Here is a 22397-nt window from a genome sequence, read left to right as displayed (position 1 = left end):
TGGTCTCAATTGTTTCCAGAGCTGTGTATTTATCCATCACAGCAAATAGATATACATAAGTCTATATTTAAATCTACACACATTAGGTATACATTTTGTTTTTGTATTGTAAAATGTAGACATTAGTATGGATTTGCAAAAATATTTAAGAATGCCAATCTTATCTGTATAGATTAATTTTGAATTTTATCTCTGTAATCTATTTCTTATATAATACACATGCGTATATATAAATCTTGTTGCATTTCTTAAAAACAAAAAAGTTCAACTGCTGAATTATTGAAGGTCTAAATAAATGTAAAATGTAAATGTAATCCAAAACTCAAACAAATCAATAAATACAAATCTATAATATACTGAAAATGAAATCTGATTCAATCAAGCATTATCTCAATTTTATTGGAAAATATAATGGGGATATTTTAGAAGCCAGATATGGATGATTTTGGATGATTTCTTTTCTGTTTTGATCAGATTTTTTTAATTGCAGTGGCTCGGCTGACATGTTGGGGTTTCATATTAAAAACATCTCAAGGTTGGTCATAATCAGCAACACTCTTCACAGGGCCTAAAGACAATCCCAAACAACAATATTGAAATTAAAATAGTGCAGCTTGGAATATTGTAATGTTTTATTAATATAACATTTACAGATTAATATACATATAATAACACATAAGACATACACACATCTACATATTGATCAGTTGTTGAGCTTCCTTTAATTCCTTCTCCATTTTTTCGAGTTCCGTTTCAAAATCTTCTTTATCCTCCAGGTACCGCTCTCTGTTTTCTTTCAGAGCCATTCCTCTGGACCTAAGCCCCTGTTGAAAGCAAAATATAATACATTTATTTTAAAAAGTGTTGATACATACTGTATAACCAGCACCAGTCCTGGAGGGTAACAGGATCTTTTGGTTTTATCTCAAGCTCTTAATTTGTATTTGTTGTTAATTCTACAATGTTACAGGCCTCCAGTCATTGCAAATACAAAGATATCTGCAGGACATTAGACCAGGAATGGGCATTACAGTTGGACAAAAGGGACAGTTAAAGCAGAAATAAATAACTTTTTGTCTGCCAGAGTTCACCATTAGCTGGATCAAAGCATTATATTGGCTGTACTTTAGATTGACAAAGTCACTAAATTATCGAAGCGTTTCCTAAGCGATTTAAAGTTGAGCCTTATGATACAAAATGTAAAACTATCTTTCATTAAGTTACCCTTCTCACACACAAATCAAATCATTACAAAACTGTCAATCATATCAAGTTTAATTAGACACTTTTAAAAGGATGCAGTGTATATGGAAATGATGTAGAAGAAGCTGAGAATTTCACAATATATGGTCTTCTCACTACAGTGCTGTAAAATGCAACCTCCCAAAGGATATGTGACTGGCAGGATAGTGAGTGTGATTGATTCTCATGCAATGGACAATCCTGTCATTCTTTAGTGTTCTGTGATGACCTGCCTCCATCTGAAGCCTGTGCTCAGCCACCTTCTCATTAAAATCCTCCAGCTCTTTCCTCAGATCCCTGGACACACTCTGCAACAGAGATACATTAAATTAAATCCCAACCAGAGTGCACAAAGGCCCCTAAAGTCACAGATTGGATTTAAAAATATATATATATATATAGTGATGTGAATTCTAATCTGAAACCAATGAAGACTAAGCACAGTAATTATTGATAAACTCGCCAGCCCATCTTCAAATATCCATCAATGAGTTACTGAAATGTGAGGTAAATCCCTTGTGAAAAAGTAGTAAAGTACATTTGTGTACTTGGAGTCTACTTATAATGTGTGGAAGTATACTTAAAAGTGTACTAAATGTTTATTTTCATAAGGGGCCACTGAGAAATATACCTCTATTGAATCACTAACAAAAGCAATGCAAATACAAATACAAATAAAAAGGAAATGCTGCCATCTATGGGTCACTTTGAAGTAAAGCAACTTTTTTTCTCTCACCATTGCTTCCCGTCTTTGCTGTTCATTTTCTTTTGTTGTTTCAAAGATTCTTCCACCGGAAACTAAGGAATGAAAACCATCACCATCATTTATGAGAATGTTAGAAAATAATTAATGAGAATATGCATACATTCAGTAGAGCAATGTCAATTATCTGCAACAACATTGATTAGAACAACATTTATGCAACTATATGGTATATCAACTTGACACCTTCAGTCAAATGGTCAAAAGGGTACAAGTTACAAAGGCAAACCACTGCTTGGCAGTTAACTAATTCAGCATTAATGCAAGTGTGAATGAATACGCTGATACTGCAAAGGAAAACTTTACTCTGAGACCAAATCCATCTCAGGACTAGAGTATCTTGACAGAAATCAGCATAATTTCTAACAATACCTGCATCAATGTTGCCAGCTTCCAGAATCAACATGCAGGTCTCAAGCTGCTGTTTAGTTTCACCAGATTCTCCTTCTAACTGTGTGTACCTCTGCTCGAGCTGTACGATATTCTCCTATAAAAAATAAATAAAATCATATCCATTCAGTACGTGGCAAGACAATACATTTTGAAATCATTCACAATTCAGGTATTAGTTTGGGCACATCACCGATAAATTAATTGCATGTACAGACTTGAATGTCACTATATCCATTACAAATATGAATCTTTTTTCGGTGGTTTACCATACTTCAACTTCGGGTGACGAAACAGTTTGTTATAGCAAAAAGGGAAGATTTGTAGTATACCCTCCTTATAAGTTGTGATTAACATAGAGAACAATGCATTTTCATCATCCCCTGGAAGATGTTTGGGAAAGGACTCCATTATGGTGATTATATGAAATTACCTTTGCCTCTGAAAGATTTTTGTACAGCTCCAGGTTGGCTGCTTCTAAAAGCTGGTTTTTATCTCGCAGCTCTGTCTCCACCCTGAGTCTGGCACTTGGCCTGAAAGAAAGATGTAAAGATGTATTCTCTCAAAATAAACCCTTAAGCCTGAGATCAGAATCACTATTAAAGGACTTCATTATCTATACAGGACCTCAAAACAATCAAGATATCAAGAAGCTATAGCCCACAAATGTAAATGTGCTGAACAGCTGTTAATTTGAGACCATTTACAATTAATATCAAATTCTTACCCTTTGTAAATATTGGTCTGAGGCTTCTTCCTGCAAAACAAAGGCCAATATAGCATTACTCTTCTCCTTAAGCCAATTTGAATAACACATCTCTTATTAAAAGATGATGTTTGACATGCTAGTCAGGATAAATATAAATACATGTTACCTCTGGCTGGTGGCTGAAGCGTGTGCTTTAAATGCGCCCACATTGTCAGATTTGGCGAAGTTGAAATTGTCAGGTAGGTCTCTGAGCTCAAATCTGTGAGCAGCGTTTCTCTTCATAGTCTCTGCAGGGCGAGCAGCTGCTGTAAATACAATCAAAGCAGCTCCTGCATTGGTGTTTTCTCTGCGTGATCTTACTTTAAACAGTTTTTAGTTTTAAATGCTTTTTTGACAGCAGCACCTACATGATTTATTTCCTTCCAGGAGCTTTTTCGACGCGTTGTCTTGATACACGGGAATCCTGGAGACCTCTCGCTCTGCCGTGCCTTTTACACCCTGCGACACAGAGTGGATACATTTTCAGTTTAAATCAGAAATATAACAAAGGCACTACATGGTATTTGATATAATCATTCGCATTTGTAACATATTAAACAGGTGCGCGTTGAATAAGTACTCTACCTCCATACGGAAAAGGACTGTGTGTACAAGCAGCAAAACCCCGCTGCTCAAAATTTGAAAATACAATACGTCACTTCCGCGAAGCGTCTCCGAACAGGAAGTGGGCTTGACGAAAGCGAAGTGCGCATGCTCTTTTGTAACGGCGGTTAAATTTGAAATTAAAGCATTATAAAAAGTAGTTGGTGGATTCATTAATAACCGGCGAGATACGAGATTTTAATGAAAAGGACGACATAATTAGTGCGAAGGTATGTACTAACGTGTATACATATGTCGGAGACCTCCGTTTGAGGATGCATGTTGTATATTAACAGGCGGTCTTGTGTGTTTGTCTGTGTTGTGTGTTTCTACCCAGAGATAAATATGACAGCAGGCATTACAATGTGTGTTGTGGTGTGTCTTGTATATCTCTGGTTCTTTTCATATACTATTAATATTATTACACTTAAATGCGCATACATCGGTCTTTCTCGATATAAATAAATACGTGCAATGTTCAGTGACGGCGCCTTTAATGTAATGTGATTTACGTTAATTAAACAGCCTATGTTTCGACATGATAATAAACAACTCTTTTCATATGAATGCATGAAGTCATTTTGTATAAATATGTGTGACGTTTTCATTCCAGGTGTCATTACGTCAACCATTGTACCGCTTTACGAAAACAATTTAGTACAAGATGTTTTCTACCCATATCAAAGTATCTGCATATTTCCCGACACAGTCCCCAATTGTCTGTATTATTTATTTGTTTATTTTGGCGGGGGAGTAACCCCCTGCCACGTCTATTTCAAATGACAGGGAAGGGAAATAATGTATTTCTGTAATCATCAAGCGAAATAATATAATCCCATTGGAAATTGCTGCCAACACTCCACGAAACACAGATTTGAATGTTTTTGTAATTTGATGCTTTTCAGTAAACCAATCAATCTAGTTTTTAATCGTTGAAAGTTGACATCTTCATACGTGATGAAATCATCTGATCAGTGAGGGATCGACTAGTTATTCAACCAATTTACCAACCTGTCTATTTTCTTTGTCAGTGTGCGGGTGGTTTTAGATGAAAATGGAGCCATATGGCATAATACCGAGTGACAAGTAAGTTTGCACATTTTTAATATTAAGATGATAAGCAAACATTAAGTGATAGCTAATGTCAACATTTTAAATGATCAAATACATGTCTCTAAACGTAACAGTGCACAGTAGCCTGGGTTATATGTATGTACTATTTTTGCATTACATTGTGTGAATGAGAATTTAACGGTAGATAATTAATGTTTTTAATCATCCAGTTCTCCAAATTGTAACTTTAACATATACATTTATAAATATTTGATCATCTTAGTAAACTGTTAAATGCAATCCGTGTTATTTGTTACTTACAGGGCTGAACAAACCAAATCTACTCGAAGTCGGAGGATCTCATCGGTTAGAGTTGTTTGTTTTTTATCTATCAGTCAATCAGTTTCCTATATCTAGATTTATTTTCGCTAAACACAAGGACATTTTTTTTATTTTAGCAATCAAACCCCTAACATGTCAGTGAAACGGACTAGGCCACTTATTTGCTGACATCATTACAAAATCTCTTCAGTATTAATAACTATTTTTAAATGTTTTCATGCCAATTGATTATTCTTTGAACAATACACTTATTTTGTTATACGTTTAATGGGTATATTTAACAAGTTTTCAAATAGGTTCATGTTGTCCTTAAATATGACTATTATTTTCATAGACTATCCAACTGCCTCTTTCATGGAAACATATTTTACGGTTTCTGAATATACCAGCTGTTTTGTGTAAAATAGCTTTGTAAATGTATTAATAATCTGTTTATTAATTTAGATCTTGAAAGCACCTCGAACTCCACTTAAAAGCATCGGAATAGATCATGGTGCACCTCAGGTAATTCCTTATCTAATTCCTGTAATCCCAATTTCTGTGTCTGGATCCTTTTTGTTGGTCAACTTTTACTGTAACCATGTAATGCTGTTCCCAATGGGCTTTCAGTACCTTTTGCATGCTGTAGGAGGGAGACCCCCCCCCCCCCCCCCCCCCCAATTATTACAGTAAATATATGAATTAACAATATAAAAAGTTATGTGTATATGTCACAGTTCGTTTACTAAAGTTTCGATTTAAATATATATTTTTTCTATCTAAGGAATGTGCAGCCAAGCCTTTTGAAAAGAAACGCCGAAGTTCTCGACGAGTCAGTTTTGCTGAGACCAATGATATAAAGTAAGATGAGAATGGAAAAAACAAAACAAAAAAAACATTACAACTTTTTTCTGGATATTGTTAGAACATGTGTTTGTTTTTCTTTCTCTGTGTATATGTAGCATATTCTCTCTCTCTCTCTCTCTCTCTCTCTCTCTCTCTCTCTCTCTCTCTAGGTGTAATTGCATTTGAATTAAAACATTACATTTAAATGCCTGATATGATGGTCATAACCAGCTGCATTGTAATATGGGGAATTTAATATTTTAAAAAATAATGTCACCTACCCTTAATAAATGATATGCCATATTCATAGGCAACCATTCATTGTTTTGTTTCCTTCCCTTTAAGGGATTTTAAAAATGATTCTCCTGTGACAAAGTTGCTACAGGATCTTGATGGCACAGGTATGTTTTTATCATCTTTAATGTGTTTGCTTAAATTAATTGTTCCTTATGTAGAAATTATTGCAACAGAAGGCCTATATAGTAAATATATTATTAATCAGTGGATTAAACACAGATTAGTTATACATAAGTATATTAAAAACCTTTCCTTTTGGGTTGTGAATTCTACTTACTTGTAACCTATACTTGACCATTAATAGCTGTGAACTTCACTGCACATTCGTGTCATAAGAATAAAGTGACCTAGTTACTGTAACCTTGTGTGTGAGCTCAAGCTACTAGTTAAGTGTAAGAAAATAAGTTGTGAAGTTGCTCTGAAAGTGTTTACAATAATGTATATAAAATGCATTAAGGTATTATATGTGTGTGTATATATAGTGTGTATACATACACACACACACACATTAATTTGTATATTTACTTTGCAGAAACTGATGATTTGGATAAGGAGAAGTAAGTATTATACTTTTAAACATCACCATTTGTTTAATAGGAGTTCAGACATAGCATAAAGCTTTGAGAAAGGAGAAATCTTTAACAAGGAATGGATCAAAAATAACTAAACTGAGAAGTGTTTAAACATAAAGCATATGGATCAGTTGGGAAAGTGTATAATGTTTGATATGGCAACACATTTGGACAGACCACTCTGAACTGCTTTCATAACTTATTTTGCAGTAAGAATGTGGTTATTCAAAAAGTTATCATTGATAAAACAATATAGAATATAACTATACTGTAGTATAGAAATATAACGATAAGCTTGAATGTGTTTTCAACAGTAGGATGTCTGCTGCTTATAAAGAGAAACTGCCAATAACTGGTAAGTTTGTTTTACTTTTTTTATCTTCCATTTGTTTAGCTTTTTGATCTTAAGCAAAATAAACTGAATGTCTTTATTACTTTATATGATTATTGGTTCTTGCATAACATTATACATTAGGTTTGCTCATATGCTGAGATGAAGAAGCAGTTGTCTTTTCATTTGTAATTTTTCAGGCATGGAAACACTGCTCTATGCTCCTCTTCAGGTTCCTCAACAACAGCATGAGGTATGATATGTTTCAAGTCCACTTATATACAAGTTGTTGGCATTTTACCTCCATAAACATTTAATAACTAGTAACGATCCCATAGCACCAAATACTGTATGAGAGGGTGCTCTTTGAAATTCGTTTTGTGTTTGATTGCTGATTTTTTTTTTTTTTTTTTTTTTTTTTTTTTCCCCCTCTTATTTTCCACAGGAAAATGTATTTTATCAACCTGCTATTCAGGGTGCTATGGCTGACAAAACCATTGTGTTTTCTGGGGAGGACCATGAAAATATGGACATGACCTACAGCCATACTATTATTATTGACAAGGATGAAAATGATGACAAACCTGATGCTTCTAGCCGTGGGAACGTGGATTTCAGGGAGTTCTTGTCTGGATTGGATAAACCCAAGAATTGCGGCAATAATGATTCAAGAAGAGAGGAGTACAACCACTTCAGAAGTTATGACACGAAAGACTTCCCTGCGAGTTTGTCAAAATCAAATGAACCAAGTGATTCCAGAGTTTTTTCCAATGATCCAAAGTCTGTAACACCATTAGTCCAGCAAAATGTTGATTCAACCACAACTGAGAAAGTAAACTTCAGAGATTTTCTCTCAAGACTTAATGCACATGGAGCAGGTGCTGATTTTGGCAACAAAGGTGATGTTTCCAGCAGTGGAAAACCGGATTTCAGGGATTCTAGATTTGATGAGGCAAGTGGACAAGATTGGATGAAAACCTCTGATTTCAAAGATTTCCTTGCAGATCAGTCTGAGTCAAAAGGACAAAGTGGCCCTGAAAGTGTTTCCTGTGACCCAAAATCTGTAACTCTAGCTGCCCATCAAAACCTTCCTTTATCCAGGACTGAGAAAGTAAATACAAAAGATTTTCTTTCCAGACTTCGTGCACTTGAATCAGGAATTGGTAAAGAAAACCAAGTTCCAGAATCAAAAGAGATGGGAGCTAATAAGAATCCTTTTGCGATTGGCACCTATAGCTCTTTTCCTTCACATCATAATGACACATGTAATGTCACACAGATTTTCAGTGGACGTGAAGAAATGGATGTGACACAGTGTCAGACATCCAATATTAGAGTGATAGCATCCACTTTAAACCATGTACCTGCCCGTGGACAGGGCTTGAGTGAGAGATTTCCCAAGCAACCAGACAGCATGGAGATAACCAGAGGACACAGTGTTGTTTTAGATGCTCCTAGTTTGCTGGACACCTCTCACCAAAAGCACTTCACAACACAAGGTTACAGGCATGGTCTCCAGTCTCTTAATAAAACCGTATTATCAGGGGAACAGGACGACATGGACATGACTAAAAGTCACACGGTTTGTATAGATAGCAAGTTTTATGGACACAAGTTTGCTGTACAGCCTGAGGAACAAGATGATATGGAAATAACAAGAAGCCAGACTGTTGCCATTGACTGCAATCATACTGCAGTAGGTAATCCATCCATATTAGTCCATAAAAGGAATCGAAAGAGCCTGGCTGGTTTAGCAGCTTGTGGTGATAAAACGGTTGTTTTTTCAGAGGAACTGGATGCAATGGACATAACGAAGAGTCATACAGTGGCCATTGACAATACCTTTTTTCAGTCTGCTGAGATTCAATCAAATTCACGCAACAATGTGGCTCCTTACCCAGGGTCCTCAAAACTTGATGACATGGACTTGACAAGAAGCCAGACAGTCTCAATAGACTACAAAACTGCAATGTCTAGTAATCCTGCTATGGACTTTAACAGGGGATCTAGAGAAGCATTTGGTTTGTCTATTCCTGCAGATAAAACTGTTGTGTTTTCAGTAGACGAAAATGATATGGACATAACAAGAAGCCAGACTGTTGCCATTGACTGCAATCATACTGCAGTAGGTAATCCATCCATATTAGTCCATAAAAGGAATCGAAAGAGCCTGGCTGGTTTAGCAGCTTGTGGTGATAAAACGGTTGTTTTTTCAGAGGAACTGGATGCAATGGACATAACGAAGAGTCATACAGTGGCCATTGACAATACCTTTTTTCAGTCTGCTGAGATTCAATCAAATTCACGCAACAATGTGGCTCCTTACCCAGGGTCCTCAAAACTTGATGACATGGACTTGACAAGAAGCCAGACAGTCTCAATAGACTACAAAACTGCAATGTCTAGTAATCCTGCTATGGACTTTAACAGGGGATCTAGAGAAGCATTTGGTTTGTCTATTCCTGCAGATAAAACTGTTGTGTTTTCAGTAGACCAAAATGATATGGACATAACTAAAAGCCATACTGTGGCTATTGACAGCAGGAGCTTTCTTGACCAGAAGTCTGTTTTGCAGAATGGTGTAGAAATGTCAGGTGTTCCAGTCACCGGAATCCTAAGAAAACCTAGAAAGAGTATGACTGGTTTGTCAGTTAATTCTGATGAAACAGTTGTGTTTCCAGGGGACATCGATATGGATATGACTAAAAGCCATACAGTTTCTATTGACAGTAAGCACCTTGTTCCAAAAATGGAAAGACCTGTGATGGTAAATAACTGTATGCCATCGGCACTGCATTCTGTACATGTTGAGCTCAATGATCTAGATATAAAAAAAAGCCAGACCGAGATAATTGACTACAACAATCTTGTTACAATAAATCCAGTATTGGGGACCTGTCAAAAATCTCGGAAAAGTCAGTTTGGTTTGTCAATTCCTTCCGATAAAACTATATTTTTTTCAATGGAGCAGGATGATATGAACATGACTAAGAGCCACACCATTGCCATTGACCACAAGGGACTTTTTGAGCAAAAGTCTCTTTTGCAGAATGAGGAATCAGATGACATGGAAATGACAAGGAGTCAAACCATTGCCATTGACTATAAGAATTTTGTGGCTGCCGATCCATTCATGGGAATCCCAGGAAAATATAGAAAAAGTGTGATTGGTTTGTCTAGTTGTGATGATAAATCGTCTGTCTTCTCTGAGAATATTGCAGAAATGGAAATAACTAAGAGCCAAACAGTGGTTATTGATGGTGCATCTATCTTACAGAATTCCCCAAACCCAGCTGGAGAGGAATCTGGACTGTATATTTTTGACAACATACCAGGTTCCCTTTCTGTGTGTCCTGATCCAGATGACATGGAGATAACAAGAAGCCAGACTGTTAAAATTGACTTGAAAACTGTTGCAGCACATCATTCTGCTGCAGAAATTAACAGGAGTCTTAGACAAAGTGCCTTGGGTTTGTCGGTTCCTGCTGATAGAACAGTTGTCTATTCAGAAAACCTTGATGATATGGACATAACCAAAAGCTACACAGTGGCCATTGACAGCAAGGGACTCGCATACCTGAGTGAAAATACTATGCAGTGCTTAACAAATGGTAATCTGACGATTTCTGAAGGGCCAGATGACATGCACTTGACTAGAAGTCAAACTGATGCCAGCAGTCATTGGCAACAAAACACCAAACCTGTACAAACAATTGCTTTACAATCACCTGTTTCCTCTCATCCTGATGATAAGGAAATGACAAGAGGCCATACAGTTTCTACTGACTACCAAACTAATGCACTGATGACTAGTAAAACCTCTAGAGAAAGTATGGTTGGTTTTTCAGTACCTGATTTGCAAGATGATCTGGAAATAACAAGAAGCCAGACTGTTTTGATTGACAGACAGAGTTGTGGTTCATTTAATAATTTTTTCCATACTGAAACAGAACTTGTGCCTGGCATTTCCATTCCTAATAAAACCATAATTTTCTCTGAAGATGATAGAATGGAAATGACTAAAAGCCTCACAGTGGCTTTTGATGGTGGAAGCGTTCTAAAAGTTCACAAATGCAAAGAAATAGCCCTGGAGGAGTCAAATCGTCAGTGTCCTACAAACATCACACTAAATGTGTCTTCAGCTGATTACCATGATGGTACAAGGAGTCAGGCCATCAGAGCTGGTTGTGAGAGTATTAGAGAGAGCATCTCTTGTTCCTCTCTTTTGGAACCTAAAGCTGCTTTAGAAAAGAGTTACGGGCCATGTGACAAAACAGAGTTTGAAGATGCATCGCTTACATTTTGTAAAGTTAAAGGCATGGATGGTGCACACAGTGTTACCTTTGCCATTGACACTAACGCTACCATTCAGATGAGTAAAGAAAGTCTGTCTTCAGTCAACCAGCAGAAATTAGATTGTATCTTCTTGAATAAACATGGAGAAAGTGAACATGACCAAGATCAGAGACACTCTGTTGAATTAATTAAAACTGATATTGAGATTACATCCACTGACAATCCCAATCCAGAGCTTAGGCGAAAGAGTGTTTGTTTCAAATTGCCAGATCCTAAATCTGGATCTGAGAGAGAAGTGACAATAAATGGGACACATTTAACATCTGAAGATGGTAAAGTGATGGATGAAAGTACCAGAATATCTATGCACAATCCACAGGACTCTGTTGCTGAAATTGATGAAATGACCATCAGAAGAAGAAGAAGCCTTGCAGACCTGCGATCAAAAATTAAAACCATCAAAAATGCTATCAATGAACCTGCAGAGACTGGAGTTGCACATCAAACAGCACCTTCACCTAAATTGCAAAGACTCTCGGAACTTGAAATGAAAGATGAAAACACTCAAGATTTTTTCGGTAGCAAGGGTTGTGTTAATGATGACGGTAGGGTTTATAATGGTGGAGAAGTTAATGTAGAAGAATCTGCAGGGCCCAATACTCTGCACAGTGTAGACCACTCCCTTTATGGAGATCAGGCCTGGAACACGACCGCACCTGTTAACATCTGTAGTGTCAAGCCTAAAACAACACGGATGTCTCTTGGTGGTTATCTACCCAAGCTTCCACATAAAAAGAAAACCATTGAAGTTAAGCCCCCTGAAATTACAGAAAACAGTAGTTTTGGGAAATTATTAGTGAGAGCTCTTGGGGCCAGTGCTGAAACTCAGATGAGAAACAATGAGACAGACCACAATATTCATGAAGAAATACTTCCTGACTGCAGTGATGAAGAGGATTCTGCAGAAAACATAACCGGCGAGTTACCACCCGGAAACTGCCTGAACAATACTTCTGATGAAAGAGCTCTGAGCAATATAGGTATAGACGACCCAGACTTTGTCAAGTCAATGCTGGATGTGACGGCAAGCCAGAAAAGACCTTTTCCAGAAGGGGGCCATGAGGATGAAATCACAAATGAGAGAAAAGTCAGAAGAAGTCTTGATGGTCCTTCTGCCGACCAAGGAAAGGTTTGTACTTTTAAATCCCCCAAAATGTAGCTGTTATAGTCTTTTAATATTTGCACATTCAGTAAATGATTAAATATGATTCAGATATGTTTTGCAGTCTTTAAAAATTGCACACTTTGGAACAATGTAAACTGGAAATGTATATTTTAATTATCTGATGTATTTTAATGATTTTCCTGACACATTTTAATGTCAATGTTTTTTTCATTCTTAACCGCCTGGGCCTCATCATTGCATTTGAGTAGGGTGCCACTAATGCTTTTTTTGTTCTTGCACAGGAAGCATCAAAGTTTATCGTCCAGTGGGACAGTAATGCTGTTGGCATCACAGCAGAAAGCTTACCAAGCTTAACAACCAAGACCTTTGACAGCACCAGCTCCAGCAGTAACACCATCAACACCACCAACCTCAAAGGGACCTATGATACAAGTGGTAACTATTTTCTCAATTGCTTCCATTGTGAACATTGCTCTCTGTGAATACACATAGGGGATGGATTGTACTGGGGAAACCTTTTCATCCCTAAATATTTATTATATTATATATTATACAACTAATTATTGACAATCAAAAAATAATTAATCAAAGGTAATTTGTCTGGAAATTATCTATTTATGTGCTAATGGATTGTTTTTCTGAATGCTTTTCAGCTCAGAGATCAGCTCAGTTTGAGTCCCAGTTCATGGAAGAAGAGGAATTTGAGTGTGGTTTGCGAGAGGTAAAAATTCACTGCCAGATCTGTTTCAGTTGTGTCTTGTATCATTGACAGATTGGATTTTTCTTTCAAAGTGAAGATATGACATTATACTGTACAATATTATTCAAGTTCAAATAATAACCTTTGCTCTGAAAAGAGTTAATGTCTCAATCGCAAATGTCTTTTTCCGTTTGTTTCAGAAACTACAAGATGGCAGCATCACAATTAAAGAATTTTTTCAACTTCTTGAGATCAACATCCTCATCCAGAGACCCAGGCAGAGCACACTGCCTCACAATGTAACTACTGAAACAAGACTGGTCTTTCTGTGAATCATACATTGCTTCAAAGACTACTACTTTACTCTATATGCGTACTTTGAATGGGATTATTTTATTCCAATCACAATTAACCCATTGTGCCAATATTAGATAAAGATTTTGTATTTGGGGAGCCCCTGTCCTAAAATGAAACCTACCAAGCTAAGTTGTTCAAAGATCACTCCTATTGTATATAGCTAGGCCTTCATTTATACATCTTAGTCCTTGTGTGATGTAATGTCTATAATATGAAATGATTGTAATCCAGTACATTTTTGTATGAGTTATTTGTCGATAACTGTTTCATTAATGTGTATATTTGATTTGTAGTTTGCATCTGATTCAGCCCTTGACCCGGAGGTTCTCCTAAGAGAGAGGTTTATTTACCGACCCAAACAGCAGGTTTACGAGGAGGACTGTCAAGCGCTGTCAGAGACAGTCGAAATGTAAGTGGGGTTTATTTGTTTTCATTTTGTTTTACAAGTAATTATCAATTTTAACTGCTTTAACGAAACCTTAACAAATAAACTGCCACAATGTGTGCATTTACTGTTTAATGATGGAAGGTGATTATCACGATAATGTAAAGTTTTATTTTTAACATTTAACCCTCCTGTTATGTTGTGGGTCAAATTGACCCATTTCAAAGTTTAAAAATACAGGAAAAATATTTTTAATAATTTTTGGAGCATGAAACCTTTTCTGCTGGGCTTAATTAGTGTAATAAACATGTAAATGGAAAATGACTAATTTTATGTGTTTGGAACCCCCCCCTGCATGTTTATATTACACACATACTGTTGGGGTCAATTTGACCCGGCAGTGAGAATAGAGCCTACAAAGTGTAAAAATATCAGATTCAGACCAAATATGAGACACAGTGTGATTGCCTAAAATAAGAATAAATAAAAGAAATGTGTTGAATGTCTAGTTTTTCCCAATGTACAGAAAAAACAGTTTGAAAATGTTTTTTTAATGAAAAACAAGTTACTTATCATAAGTAAACCATGATATCTATGATGGGGTGAAAACTTGATTACACTAAATATTGATTAAATTGATATTAATTGAGCTAAAGATAATGTTTATGGATAAAAATATTGTTTTATCTACTTTCGGATGGATAAACATGCACCGGGTCAATTTGAAAAGTTTTACTTTTTGTATGTGTGTATATATATATATATATATATATATATATGTGTGTGTGTGTGTATGTATGTATGTCTACAGAGACCACTCCAAGTTCAGAAATCAATGTTAAGTGGTCTCTTAATTTTTTCCAGAGCTGTGTGTGTGTGTATATATATATATATATATATATATATATATATATAAATACAGTATTGTAATTTTTATTTATTTTTAAGATTAAAGGCACGAATCCCTGACCAGGAAAAAGCTTTGAAGACTATCAATGAATCCCTTTGGGAAACTGTGAAAACCTATTCAGAAGAACAGGTATTTAGTTTTTCATTCTTTACTACTGTAAAATATCCAAGTATTGACATGCTCTTCTCCACAATAATAAATAAGTGATCAGATATTTTACCATTTCATTCTAAACTGATAAACTGCTGTCAGACCTCTGGTATTCCTCATTTAAAAAGGTTTGATTTTAAAAATGTTCTTAATTAATATATTCAACAAATACATAATTATTCACCAGTGGGGAATAATTTGATTAACATAGAGCAATGTTTTCTAATTATTTAATTTCTCCATTTACCCTCTAATCACTACCATTTCTAAATCCTTTTTCACATTGTTTATTCCTTTCAGCTGAAGAGTCTTGGGTCTAAGCTGAATGAAAGAAAATTATATTTCAGAAAGAAGAGTAAAGCGTTCTTTCATGAAACAAAGATCGGCTTGTATTCCAAATTGGTGCAGTCTGCAAAGGTAAGAGCTAACAAAGCCTCCTGGGCCAGCAGGATGCACAAATTAATATCTCTGAAGTTAATTGATTACAGCCCGACTGATCACTTAACCATTAATATTGATTCTGAACAGCTGGCAAAACAGGATTTGAAAGAGAAGATTGAATTGACTGAAGATTTGCTGCAAAACCTGGATGACTGTCTCCACAATCTAGAAGCAGGTATTTGGGATTTTTGTTATGGATTTAATTTTTCAAGTGCAATCTCTAAAGTATTTGTGATAATGTCTGGATTGCATGAACCTGCAATTGAAAGATACCCATATCAAGGTAACTTACAATGTTATAATTTAGTTTTGAGAACATTTTTTATTCTGCTTCTGATTAAAGGTCTTCTGTTTTACTGCTTTATAAATGTGGGTAACTAACTCTTTTGCTAAAATCAATGATGACCCTCTGTCCTGAATTAATTTTGATTTTGTAGAAGTGTCAGGCTTGGACTCTTGTGAAATGCAAGAAGGGAACGTAAATTCAGAGTTGGCACTTGTTCTACAAGCTAGACAGGAAGGTAAGTTTACTGCAAATACATATTGCTAAATGTGATGCATGTCAGATGAAAGTCTGAAGGACATGATTGTTTAATGACTGCTCATGAATGTTATATACATTACCCTTTTAAATTATTATGGACTTACTAGATTTTATTAAATTATTAAAGCAGTGTTTTTGTTTTCTTTCTTAAAATTCTTACAATATGCATGGTTGAATGCTCTAGAGAAAAATATTATTTTCACTTTGATGTAGACAATATACAGTGCATCCGGAAAGTATTCATGGCGCTTCACTTTTTCCACATTTTTTTTTAAGTTACAGCCTTATTCCAAAATGGATTAAATTCATTATTTTCCTCAAAATTCTACAAACAATACTCCATAATGACAACGTGAAAGAAGTTTGTTTGAAATCTTTGCAAATGTATTAAAAATAAAAAACAAAATGTACATAAGTATTCACCCTTTGCTCAATACTTTGTTGAAGCACCATTGGCACCAAATACAGCCTCAAGTCTTTTTGAGTATGATGCTACTAGCCTGGCACACCTATTTTTGGGCAGATTCTCCCATTCTTCTTTGCAGGACCTCTCAACTCCATCAGGTTGGATGGGGAGCATCGGTGCACAGCCATTTCAGATCTCTCCAGAGATGTTCAATCGGGTTCAAGTCTGGGCTCTGGCTGGGCCACTCCAGGACATTCACAGAGTTGTCCTGTAGCCACTCCTTTGTTATCTTGGCTGTGTGCTTAGGGTCGTTGTCCTATTTGAAGATGGACCTTTGCCCCAGTCTGAGGTCCAGAGCACTCTGGAGCAGGTTTTCATCAAGGATGTCTATGTACATCCTGCCGCATTCATCTTTCCAACGATCCTGACTAGTCTTCCAGTTCCTGCCGCTGAAAAACATCCCCACAGCATGATGCTGCCACCACTACCATGCTTCACTGTAGGGATGGTATTGGCCAGGTGATGAGCGGTGCCTGGTTTCCTCCAGACATGATGCTTGCCATTCAGGCCAAAGAGTTCAATCTTTGTTTCATCAGACCAGAGAATTTTGTTTCTCATGGTCTGAGAGTCCTTCAGGTGCCTTTTGGCAAACTCCAGGCGGGCTGTCATGTGCCTTTTACTGAGGAGTGGCTTCCGTCTGGCCACTCTACCATACAGGCCTGATTGGTGGAGTGCTGCAGAGATGGTTGTTCTTCTGGAAGGTTCTCCTCTCTCCACAGAGACATGCTGGAGCTCTGTCAGAGTGAACATCGGGTTCTTGGTCACCTCCCCGACTAAGGCCCTTCTCCCCCGATCGCTCTGTTTGGCCGGGTGGCCAGCTCTAGGAAGAGTCCTGGTGGTTCCAAACTTCTTCTATTTACAGATGATGGAGGCCACTGTGCTCATTGGGACCTTCAATGCTGCAGACATTTTTCTGTACCCTTCCCCAGATCTGTGCCTCGATACAATCCTGTCTCGGAGGTCTACAGACAATTCCTTGGTCTTCATGGCTTGGTTTGTGCTCTGACGTGCACTGTTAACTGTGGGACCTTATATAGACAGGTGTGTGCCTTTCTAAATCATGTCCAGTAAACTGAATTTAACACAGGTGGACTCCAATCAAGGATGATCAGTGGAAACAGGATGCACCTGAGCTCAATTTTGAGTGTCATGGCAAAGGCTGTGAATACTTGAGTACATGTGCTTTTTTTGTTTTTTATTTTTAGTAAATTTGCAAAGATTTCAAACAAACTTCTTTCACGTTGTCATTATGGGGTATTGTTTGTAGAATTTTGAGGAAAATAATGAATTTAATCCATTTTGGAATAAGGCTGTAACATAACAAAATGTGGAAAAAGTGAAGCGCTGTGAATACTTTCCGGATGCACTGTACATCCAACATGTTTAGTAACTCATAATCTATGTTAATTTGTAGAACTTGAAAACCTTAAAGTACTGGAGGCCGACTATAAGAGGTAAGTCTCGTTTTATGAAAATGTACATGTGTTTTTTGTATGTAGCTTGCTGCCATTGAACCCTGTGCCAGATTGCTTAATGTTGTTATTTCACTGGAGAGTAATACTGTATTTTCTCAAATGAAACCTCCTTTTTCTGAGGGACCCTATTTTTTTTTTTACTTTAACTGTAACTGGTGTTGATCAACAGTTCATAAAGATTTTAACAACTGTTATTACTTATTCGTCATTGTTACTATCTATTATTTGAAGTTGCAGTAGTAAATAATAAATAAAAGAATATAATGCCTCATTACATGTTTTCACAGTGGATTATATTTGTTCATACTGCAGCAATTTGGTAAAATATGAAGAATTGCTTTGTTTTCTCAGGAAAGAGTTTGAATTGCAGAGGGAAAATGATAATATTGCAGACAAAGTTTGCAGGCTACAAGCAAAAACCCACGAGTTGGAAAACAACATTCAAGACCTGAACAGGTTAGTGTCCATTTACGGTTTAAATTGTACTGATGACCTTAACCATTGTAATATTTATTTTCCCAAATTATGCTGGTAAATTCCAGGGTTTGCAGTCTAAATCCACTGTAGAATTAATTATTTGGGGTTTTCTTGAATAGTGAAGATTTTTAAGTTGAACTGGGATCACATTTGTATTGTTTGTTTTTAGATTGACAGAGTGGACACTTATTGAATGGACAGATGACCGGGCAGTTTTCTCCTTTTTGAATGGCTCTCTTGAAATTGAACTTGTATTTGATGCCCCTTGTGGTGAGTAAATCACATTGTCCTGACAAAAATCACTTTGTCTGTACATTAACAACAATGCATTTAAATGTGTTCAATACATTAAAAAACAAACATTTGTTTCATTGTAAATTATCTCTTCTTTTTGGTATTACTTCTTGAAAATATCTGAACACAAAACAACACACATACATTTTTTGTAAATACCAACCCTAGCGCACCGATTCAGGACACCACTAACTTTTCTGTCTTCTTTCACAGAGGGAACAGACAAACCTGGGCAGAATGTTCTGGATGTCAAGTTTTACACACTGTTGGATGGTAAGAACAAGCACTTTGAACTTGTTTATGCTTACTGTCCCAGGTACATAATTCAATCATGTTCTGGTTTTATGTAGTCTTGTCAATACATACTTTTAAAGGTTCCTTTTACGCTTGCTTGGTCAGCAATACATTCAGCTGACAAATTGCCAAGACCATTACATTATTCAGTCCGCTGTGTTGTTTTTTCATATTAATGTTTTTTTTTTCCCCTTCACAGATGAAAGAGTACCTTCTTCTAGCCTTGTGATTCACAAGCTGATAACCCAGTTCATTAAAAGCCATGGCAGCTGGTGCCAAAAATACCCAAAACAGCAAGATGTTCCATTGGCAAGTATTCTAGGATCGCAATGGACACAGATAATTGCCTGACACTTAGTTACATTCCTGACAATTCTAATGTAGCCTATTTTATTCAGGTTATTATCAATGTTTATAGAGAGGACATTTTAATAGAATTCACTGAACCTGTGGATATGTACTAATTGTTCTTATTTTAAAATTTAAGTTCCTATTACAGTAATTCAAAATGCCTCCGCCTTCAAAATATTTAACATAAAAAGATCAGGTATAACTAACTATATTCTTGTGTGTATCTGTTTGACGAGAGATGCTCTTTTCACTGTTTTCCAGCTGCTTCACGATTTGTCTCTTGTGGTCAGTCGTTGTCGGCTCCTTGGGGAAGAACTCCATTACCTGGACAAGTGGGGCTGTCTCAAGTTCGATATCCTGGACATGAGTGTGTCAGACACTAAGTGAGTGGCTTGAGCACAGTTTTCACAGCTCTCTGGCTACAGCATATAAAGATGGTGTAATGCATAATTTGGGTAATAGTTTTAATCATTTATTGACTGATTCATGTATTAACCCTGTTTTACTGTGTTTATTTCAGTGTTAGGATTTTGTTCTCCAGTTATAAAGCATTTGCCAAGTTTGACATCGCATTCGCAATCACTCCAGCTTACCCTTCGTCCCGGCTAGAGCTGCTGAGCTTCCAGAATTACATTGGAGATATAAGGTGAGCAAGTCTTGTGCAAAACAGTTATTGTGAGTTCAAATGCATCTGGTTTATTGATAATTTAGTTATGTCGGGTACCTGTTTATTATACTTTTCCCTTTCAGCTGGAAAGCATCTTAGGTCTGTGAAACCACAATTTGAGAACCATAAATTTGAGGCTTGGATGTAATGTGTATTTGTCTAACATGTATATTTTTCATCCAGTGATTTTATATACAGTACTGTGCAAACGTTTTAGGTGTGAAAAAATGCTGTAAAGTAAGAATGCTTTCAAAATTAGGCTATGTTAATAGATTATATTTATCAATTAACTGAATGCAAAGTCAGTGAACAGAAGAAAAACCTAAATCAAATCCATATTTGGTGTGACCACCCTTTGCCTTCAAAACAGCATCAATTCTTCTAGGTACACTTGCATAAAGTCAGGGATTTTGTAGGCATTTAGTCAGGTGTATGACTAAACAATTATACCAAACAGGTGCTAATGATCATCAATGCAATATGTAGGTTGAAACACAATCATTAACTGAAACAGAAACAGCTGTGAAGGAGGAATACAACTGGGTGAGGAACAGCCAAACTCAGCTAACAAGGTGAGGTTACTGAAGACAGTTTACTGTCAAAAGTCATACACCATGGCAAGACTGAGCACAGCAACAAGACACAAGGTAGTTATACTGCATCAGCAAGGTCTCTCCCAGGCAGACATTTAAAGGCAGACAGGGGTTTCCAGATGTGCTGTCCAAGCTCTTTTGAAGAAGCACAAAGAAACGGGCAACGTTGAGGACCGTAGACGCAGTGGTCGGCCAAGGAAACTTACTGCAGCAGATGAAAGACACATCATACTTACTTCCCTTCGCAATCGGAAGATGTCCAGCAGCGCCATCAGCTCAGAAAACAGTGGCACCCTGGTTCACCCATCTACTGTCCGGAGAAGTCTGGTCAGAAGTGGCCTTCATGGATGACTTGCGGCCAAAAAGCCATACCTGCGATGTGGCAACAAGGCCAAGGGACTCAACGTGCACGAACACAGGAACTGGGGTGCAGAAAAATGGTGCTCTGGACTGATGAGTCAAAATTTGAAATATTTGGCTGTAGCAGAAGGCAGTTTGTTTGCTGGAGAGCGGTACACAAATGAGTGTCTGCAGGCAACAGTGAAGCATGCTGGAGGTTCCTTGCAAGTTTTGGGCTGCATTTCTGCAAATGGAGTTGGGGATTTGGTCAGAATGAATGGTCTCCTCAATGCTGAGAAGTATAGGCAGATACTTATCCATCATGCAGTACCATCAGGGAGGCATCTGATCGTCCCAGATTTATTCTGCAGCATGACAACGACCCCAAACATATAGCGACAGTCATTAAGAACTATCTTCAGTGTAAAGAAGAACAAGGAGTCCCGGAAGTGATGGTATGGCCCTACAGAGCCCTGATCTCAACATGATCGAGTCTGTCTGAGATTACAAGAGAGATTGCAACTGAGGCTGCCTAAATCCACAGAACTGTGGTTAGTTCTCCAAGATGTTTGGGCCAACCTACCTGTCGAGTTCCTTCAAAAACTGTGTGCAAGTGTACCTAGAAGAATTGATGCTGTTTTGAAGGCAAAGGGTGGTCACACCAAATATGGATTTGATGTAGATTTTTCTTCTGTTCACTCACTTTGCATTTTGTTAACAGATTATGTTGATACATTACATCTTACATTACAGCATTTTTTCACACCTACCTAAAAGTTTTGCACAGTACTGTGTGTGTGTGTATATATATATATATATATATATATGTAATATACTATTCTCAATTCTATATATCTATATATATATATATATATATATATATATATATATATATATATATATTTATTTTTTTCTGGAGGAAATGTTTTAGTTTTATCTCGAATCAGATCTGAAAACTGAATGCAGCTTAAACAGAATATTAAGTTTATTTAATTTTATTGATGCAGGTATTTCAACTTAAAGATTTTAATATTTTTTTCTTAGGCGTGACCAGATAGAGGATTCAATATCTGCAGTTAAACCTGAAGAGCACTACCTTACCAAGATTATTCAAAAGATCCAACAAGATCTACTCTGCAAGAAGCAATGAACAGTGCCGTATCAGTTTTGTAAATATTTTTGTTTTTTAACTGCATTTCCTTTAAAAAAAAAAAAAAAACTTTGCCTTTTAAAAATAATTGTGCTTATTGTTCAGCATTCATTCTGAAGACTAGCTGTTGAATAAAAAATATATTTTGGATTAACA

The 22397-nt window shown here is 36.6% G+C and overlaps 2 protein-coding genes across 5 annotated transcripts; one reads left to right on the top strand and one right to left on the bottom strand.

Annotated features, from left to right (window-relative positions):
* Nucleotides 1–614: 614 nt before the first annotated feature.
* Nucleotides 615–3811, bottom strand: knstrn (kinetochore localized astrin (SPAG5) binding protein). 4 transcript variants are annotated; one of them, XM_066694685.1, is made up of 9 exons: nucleotides 3729–3811; nucleotides 3512–3602; nucleotides 3271–3409; nucleotides 3123–3152; nucleotides 2829–2928; nucleotides 2378–2492; nucleotides 1979–2040; nucleotides 1476–1550; nucleotides 615–824 (listed from the first exon to the last, which is right to left on the bottom strand). In XM_066694685.1, exons 1-9 carry the CDS (start codon nucleotides 3732–3734, stop codon nucleotides 693–695), a joined length of 750 nt encoding a protein of 249 aa, XP_066550782.1. In that variant the 5' UTR covers nucleotides 3735–3811; the 3' UTR covers nucleotides 615–692. The 4 variants fall into 4 exon arrangements, with proteins under 4 accessions (XP_066550782.1, XP_066550783.1, XP_066550784.1 ...); XM_066694686.1 differs by having other exon boundaries at nucleotides 3271–3406; XM_066694687.1 differs by lacking the exon at nucleotides 1476–1550.
* A 36-nt stretch (nucleotides 3812–3847) lies between these two features.
* On the top strand, nucleotides 3848–22397 carry knl1 (kinetochore scaffold 1). Its single transcript, XM_066694683.1, has 26 exons — nucleotides 3848–3976; nucleotides 4778–4832; nucleotides 5123–5165; nucleotides 5586–5645; nucleotides 5905–5981; nucleotides 6312–6367; nucleotides 6796–6820; nucleotides 7150–7190; nucleotides 7367–7419; nucleotides 7612–12651; nucleotides 12930–13083; nucleotides 13302–13369; nucleotides 13549–13647; nucleotides 13999–14114; nucleotides 15039–15129; nucleotides 15451–15567; nucleotides 15679–15766; nucleotides 16029–16112; nucleotides 18016–18055; nucleotides 18428–18532; nucleotides 18723–18823; nucleotides 19061–19120; nucleotides 19341–19450; nucleotides 19754–19875; nucleotides 20013–20138; nucleotides 22136–22397. Exons 2-26 carry the CDS (start codon nucleotides 4795–4797, stop codon nucleotides 22239–22241), a joined length of 7020 nt encoding a protein of 2339 aa, XP_066550780.1. The 5' UTR covers nucleotides 3848–3976; nucleotides 4778–4794; the 3' UTR covers nucleotides 22242–22397.

The sequence above is a fragment of the Amia ocellicauda genome, chromosome 21 (assembly GCF_036373705.1).
Source record: "Amia ocellicauda isolate fAmiCal2 chromosome 21, fAmiCal2.hap1, whole genome shotgun sequence".
Taxonomy (NCBI): domain Eukaryota; kingdom Metazoa; phylum Chordata; class Actinopteri; order Amiiformes; family Amiidae; genus Amia; species Amia ocellicauda.
The sequence above is the reverse complement of the archived record's forward strand: the minus strand, read 5'-3'. Positions and strand labels throughout refer to the sequence as shown.

Coding starts and splice junctions, on each gene's coding strand:
- knstrn (XM_066694685.1), bottom strand. Junction 2,493..2,828: donor AAAATCTTTCAGAGGCAAAG/GTAATTTCATAT, acceptor TATTTTTTATAG/GAGAATATCGTACAGCTCGA. Junction 2,041..2,377: donor AGCTGGCAACATTGATGCAG/GTATTGTTAGAA, acceptor TTCATTCCTTAG/TTTCCGGTGGAAGAATCTTT.
- knl1 (XM_066694683.1), top strand. CDS start 4,795: ATGAAAATGGAGCCATATGGCATAATACCGAGTGACAA. Junction 4,833..5,122: donor GGCATAATACCGAGTGACAA/GTAAGTTTGCAC, acceptor TGTTACTTACAG/GGCTGAACAAACCAAATCTA. Junction 18,824..19,060: donor TGTATTTGATGCCCCTTGTG/GTGAGTAAATCA, acceptor CTTCTTTCACAG/AGGGAACAGACAAACCTGGG.